The 6,326-nt window shown below is 40.9% G+C and overlaps 1 protein-coding gene across 5 annotated transcripts in view; it reads left to right on the forward strand.

Moving 5' to 3' along the window:
* The first annotated feature begins 2,751 nt into the window (after positions 1 to 2,751).
* The window catches only part of Havcr2 (hepatitis A virus cellular receptor 2), a 13,486-nt gene continuing 9,911 nt past the window's right edge, over positions 2,752 to 6,326 (forward strand). For 2 of the 5 annotated variants that reach the window (XM_048782729.1, XM_048782730.1), the window contains exons 1-3: positions 2,753 to 3,059; positions 4,047 to 4,385; positions 5,478 to 5,561. In XM_048782729.1, the coding sequence (XP_048638686.1) occupies positions 2,999 to 3,059; positions 4,047 to 4,385; positions 5,478 to 5,561 (484 nt within the window). In that variant the 5' untranslated portion in view covers positions 2,753 to 2,998. Of the gene's footprint in view, positions 3,060 to 4,046; positions 4,386 to 5,477; positions 5,562 to 6,326 lie in introns of all 5 variants that reach the window. The other 3 variants (XM_048782732.1, XM_048782733.1, XM_048782731.1) reach the window with 2 other exon arrangements.

The following is a 6,326-nucleotide window of genomic DNA, read 5'->3' on the forward strand; positions in this document are numbered from 1 at the left end:
GAGAGAGATTGTTGTAAAAGGAGCAAGGTTGGCCCCTCACCTGGTTTTTGGCTTCCTGTCTGCCATTTGATGTCTCCCTCTTTCACACTTTCCCATCATTGTGATGCGTCCTCCATGATGTCCTCATTGGAGCTGAGCCAATGCTGATATCATGCCCTTGAACCTCCAGAACTGGGAGCTAGAGAAACCTCTTTATAAGTTACCTAGTCTCGAGTAACAGAAAACAGACTAACCATTACTTAAACACTGTTCAAAATTAAATAACAGCCCAGTGCAGTAGAGCATACCTGCAATCCCAGTGATTCAGGAGCCAGAGGCAGGAGAATTGCAATTTTGAGGTCAGCCTGGTCAATGTAGCAAGACTGATCTCAACATAAAAAGTAAACAAAACAAAACAAAGACACACACACACACACACAAAACAAAACAAACAACAACAACAACAACAAAAAAAAACTGGGGATATAGCTCAGAAATAGAGTGCCCCTGGATTCAATCTCTAGTGCTAAAGAAAAAAAAATAAAATTTTATTTAAAAAGGGTGGTGCGGGGGTTGCAGCTCACTTACCTGGCATCCTCAAGGCCTTGGGTTCAATTCTCAGGACTGACAAAGAATTAAAAGATGCAGTGTAGGTTATTTGTACACTTATATTCATAGCAAGATTATTTGCAATAGTTGAAAGGTGGAAGCAACCCAAGAGTTTACCTACTGAAAGCAGAAATGTGACCCAATTTCAGGCTTAAAAAGGAAGGAAAATTCTGCCTGTAACCTCAGGTACTTGGGAGACTGGGGCAGGAGGATTGCAAGTTCAGGGCCAACCTGTTTCAAAATAAAATAAAAAGGGCCAGGGAGATAGTTTAGTAGGAGAGCACTCCCACGTTCAATCCCCTGTGACTGAAGATTTAGATTGTTTTTCAAACAATTGAAAAAGAAATAACTCAGCTAGGCACAGTAGTGGCAGGCCTGGCTGTTGCAAATAAGTCATATTTTAGACAATAGTCGTGTGTTTGGGTAAAAATTCTTGAGTGTATTAGTATAACAGGTTATTTTCTTTTTGTTTTGTGGAAAGTGTAAAGCATTTGAACAAGGGCTTTAATGATGATTTTTTTCCTTGCACCCATGCTGTTGATGACTAAATGTAGTAGTCTGATCATGATGTCATATAATTGTGTCTGTTAAAAAATCCAGCTGGGGTTGTAGCTCAGTGATTGAGTGCTTGCCTAGAATGCACAAAGCCTTGGGTTCCATCCCTAGCACTGCAAAAATAGGTAAGCAAGCAAATAAAACAAGCTTCAAGGAAAAGAAAAAAAAATCACCAAGAAATCAAAACTGAACGAGTGTGAACATTTTCAGGAACAGGCCTCTACACACAAAGAGAAGGGATTAGAGTAGGTCTCTAGATGCCTTCATGCCTGGACTTTAATAAAATAATAAACTGTTAATGTTTTATAAAGGTGATCCCAATGGCGATTGTAGAGATGGATAGAAAATAGAGTCATAAGCCACAAAACTTATTCCTTATAAGAAGGAATCAAAAGCTGAGACCTGACACTTTTAAAAGCCTTGCCCAAGGTCATGCTGCTAGTGCATATGTCACCAGCCCCATGTATTATCCACTCTGCCCTATGCTTAAACATGGATGTTTTCTGGCTGTTGTAAACCACGTGGGCAGGCATATTTAGGACAAATGTTAAATTCATGCAATGTGATGCAAACGTGGAAAAGTCTGGGGCTTAGGAGACTTGTGTTCCTATTCTAAATTACAAATTACATGCCTTTGGGCAAATAATTTTTCTTGAGTCTCAGTTTCCTTGTGTGTGAAATGAGGCAATTAACTGTGATCTCTTGAACAACTACCACTCTGTTATGCTATTTAAGTACATATACCAAACAAGTTGAATGTTTCTATTAAATGCATTTAATGGCATCCAGGTGATGAGGAAATTCAGGAAGGCAAGACATAGAGGAAGGCCAACTGTGTTTTCAGAAACCACTCAGTCTGTAAACTCACTTCCCTTTTGTAAAGAAGCTTTGGGATTTAAGGTATCTAGATAAAAGTCACTCTCCCAGGGCTGAGGGCACGTGGGGCTGGTATTGCCTCAAGAATGAATGGTGTGGCTGGAACACAACATTTTCTGGCAGTTCATGCCAGAAGCCCCCCGAAAGTGAGAGTACCTTGTGTTCATGAGATGGAATAGAATACTCCGATCTCCTCAATTCCATCCAAAGTCAGGGAGTAAAAAAGCATTACCGAGAGGAATATGACTTTCCTAAAAGGCAGGGTTTGAAAGTTTGAAGGTCGAAGTCAGACTATTAGAGTGGAGAGCTGTGCATATATCACCTATTCATTTTATAAATTTATAAGTGAGGAAGCTCAGATTCAACAAGGTATAGGACATGAACGAATTTGTGTTAGAACAAGGACAAGAACTGGGTCATGATCATATTGGCAGTTGTCTATGGATGTGAGGATAAGGAAGTTGCCATCCATTGTTCTGTTCTCCAGCTCCTAGTTCAGTGCCTGCATAGAGTACCTGCTTTATGAGCACTGACTGAATGAATGCATGAACCGTATGACTGCATTTTATATTCCCCGTTAACCAGCCCAACTTGCACACTGTCCATTTCGGACCTACTTAACCTAAGTAATAAGATGAGGGTTCTTTCTACTGGCTATGACTAACACTTTTGTTCCTCTGAAATATTGCTTCCTCTTTGTTGAGGCACCAGGACAAACATCATCATTTTCACAGGATATGTGGGGTGTGGTATGACAAACAACTGGGGCTTCTTTTAATGTGACTGAAGATTTAGCAGCGTCAGTACAGACATCATTGGTAGTTAGACACCCTCAAGTGTGGTCTGGCAATCAGCAGAAGTAGCTGCCATTCATGTGATTGTGGAGGAAAGAGACAGTTGGAGGAAACACTTAGTTCATCTGGAGAGTTCAAACTGTGCCTAAACAGAGTCATCCTCTGACTCTTCCTCTGAAGAGCCCATGTTTTCACATCTTTCTTTTAATGGTATCCTGTTACTGCTGCTGCTGCTGCTACTTACAAGTAAGTGTGGTGTGGTTATTTACAGTTGGAGAATGATGCTGGACGGAGGGCAAGATAGCAAGAGATGCAAGGTGGTCCTCACAACATCATTTGTTGAGGTACAAGTTTGGAAGCCACCTAAATGTCCACCGGTGGAGGAGTAGGTAAATAAATGTGATATTTCATGATACAAACAGTAAGCCTGACTGAATATACTGGTATAGAATGTCTCTCAATCACAATGCTTTTGAAAATACCAAGGGGTCAGCATAATGTACGGCAGGCTCCTCTTTGTGTGTATGCATTGGGAAGGAGAGGGCAAATCTAGACATTTCTTAATGTGGGCTCTAGGGAGGAGAACTGGGAAATGGGAAAAAGGTGGGGGAGGAAGTCAGACTTCTGATGCACTTTTTATACTGTTTGAAGGTCTTAACCTATAAATGTGTGTGTGCTGTAAAAGGAATTAGTTTTAAACCTCAAAACAACCTGTGAGTGGCTTCAAATATACAAGCTTCTTATTTGGCCAAAGCTATTTATTCACTGTGCCCCTGGACCTTTTGAAAAAAAGAGAGATTTGTGTTTGGATAGCCACCCTTGATTGATGAGTAAGTAGTTCCTGACTGACAATGAGATTTTCTGTTCGTCTGTTCCAACAGCTGTGTCTTCTCATGTTCACAGAACTGTCCACAATTTTCTCCTAGTTCTCAAAGTGGTGGTTCTGATAGGAAGGGTCAAGGACCCACGATACCTGGAAACTGTTAGAAATACATGTTCTCAGACTCCACCGCAAACCAACTGTGCCAGGAACTGCAGTGGTGGAGTCCCCCATTCATGTTTTCACAAGGCTTCCTGGTGATTCTGTGGCTGCTCAAACATTAGCATAGTGAACCATCCTCCAAAGGGGGCATCAGCCGTGTTCTCCTCTGCATTCTATAGAGCTTTGTTTGCTGTATTCCTAAAATAAACTAGCCTTACTCAAGGTCTTGCTCTCCTTCCCTCTTTCTTCAGTGTCTTCAGAAGGGGAATACATAGTTGAGGTGGGTCAGGATGCCAGTTTGCCCTGCAGCTACAACCCCATCTCTTCAAAGAGTCTTGTGCCTGTGTGCTGGGGCAAGGAGTCCTGTCCTGTATTTGGATGTAAGGATTTGGTGCTCAGCACTGATGAAACGAATGTGAAAGATCAGAAATCCAGCAGATACCAGCTAAAGGGGAATTTACACAAAGGTGATGTGTCCCTGACCATAGTGAATGTGACTCCAGCTGACAGTGGGACCTATTGTTGTCGGATCCAGTTTAGAGGACCAGTGAATGATTACAAACTAAATGTGGAGTTGATCATCAAACCAGGTGAGTGGAATCTTTGCATGCCTTCTCTATGCCTAAGATTCACATCTTAATCACAATAAACATTGATTTTTTACTACCTCTGAGTCCCCTAATTACAGTTCTGGGGATGGACCCTGAAGACCTAAAGTTTTATAAGCCCTTCCTGTGATTTCCAGCAATGTTTAACACCCTCCAATATATTTTGAATGTCCTGGATGGTATCTACAGAACTGGAAGACAGCCTAGATTAGTGATTAGATACCCTAACTGCTCATTAGAATCACCTGGAAAAGCTAGGGTATGGTGGCACATGTCTGTAATCCTACTGACTTGGGAGGCTGAGGCAGGAAGATTGCAGGTTTGAGATTGGCCTCAGCAACTTAATGAGGACGTAAGCAACTTAGTGAGACCCTGTGTCAAAATACAAAATAAAAGGGCTTGGGATGTGGTTAAGCACCCCTGGATTCTCTCCCTGGTATAACAACAACAAGAAAATCATCTGCAGAGATCTTTTTAACTACTACAATGCTTGGGCCCCACCCACAAACAGAGAAATCAGCATTTCTGGAGATGGAATCCTGAACATCAGCTTTTCATGGATTCTACCCCAGATACAACCAGGATGTGAACCACTGGACTTTGCATGTGTGTTGGGGGAGGGGTTCAGGTTCTTGTATGTTTTAAGATTTATAGGGCACATACTTTGTGACCGAATGGGGCCAGGTTCCAATCCAACTCTGCATTGTACTAATTGCATAATCTTAGAAAAGTTATTCGAACTCTGTGACCTCCTCTGTAAAATATGATAATAATACTTACATATAGGCAACTGAATGGATAATATTTTATGCAAAGCCTTGGGTATGGCCACTTGTGTGATTCTTAGTTCCATTAATATTGAGACTGTCACAATGATGACTGCCTCTTACCTCTGTCAAAAGTTTGAAGTGTGTGTTCTCCCTCAATGAAGGAGTTCAGCTTGGTTTGGAAGCTGAGGATGTGTCTGTCTTCATTTATTGTCTTTCACATTTTTTCTGCTGCTCCTTTGATTCTCTGAAACAAGCTCTCTGCACTCAGAGAAGTCTCATCCTTAATGTTGGTTTCTGACATTAGCCAAGGTCAACCCAGCTCCAACTGCCCAGAGAGATGTTACTACAGTCCTTCCAAGGATGCTTACCACCGAGGGACATGGCTCAGGTAATACATGGGGCATAGGAGGAAGCCTTTAGCTGGTAACTGAGCTCAGAGGATGAGGCATGGATGTTTTTCTGCACCTGAAATAGTGTTTGAGGTGAAGGTGGTAGTGAAGACATCCTGAGTTCAGATTCTGGATTAGCTACACACTAGCTAAGTGACCTGGGCCAAGTTCTTTCACTTCTCAGGACATTAACTTCCTCTTCTGTTCAAGGAATGAGTTTGGAGACTTTTGGATTCCATGACCCAAGTGAAGTTCCCCACCCATGCTAAGAAAGAATTTTGGTGATCTATATATTTGCCAAATAAGGAAAGAAAAGTATCTATTGCCATTATTTCATTAAAAAAAAAAACATTGTCTCTTAATCTTATTTAACTTTTAAACAATTAATAAAAGTATTTTATTTAAATATTAAGTAAATCTAACTTAATGGAAAAACTTATTACATCATCCTCATTATTTTCTGATTTATTCTTGGACCAGTGATATTTCTGCATGTATTCACCCCAATCCGTGTTCAGGGACTCTTAGATTAGATGACTTTTAGACTTCTCTCTAGCTGGAATAAAGCCCATCAGCTTCCTCAGATTAATTCTTTAGCTAGTTCACCAAGGTACTTCAGAAGAGAAGGTAGGACAGAATACAGACCTCAGGTCACCTTGATCAAGGATGTTAATACTATGATTCCTGGTCCGAGTCTTTGTCTCTCTCAAATTCTATGAAGCTCGTTTTTTTTTTTTTTTTTTTTTTTTTTTTTTTTTTTTTTT

Source organism: Marmota marmota, unplaced genomic scaffold, assembly GCF_001458135.2.
Source record: "Marmota marmota marmota unplaced genomic scaffold, marMar, whole genome shotgun sequence".
Taxonomy (NCBI): domain Eukaryota; kingdom Metazoa; phylum Chordata; class Mammalia; order Rodentia; family Sciuridae; genus Marmota; species Marmota marmota.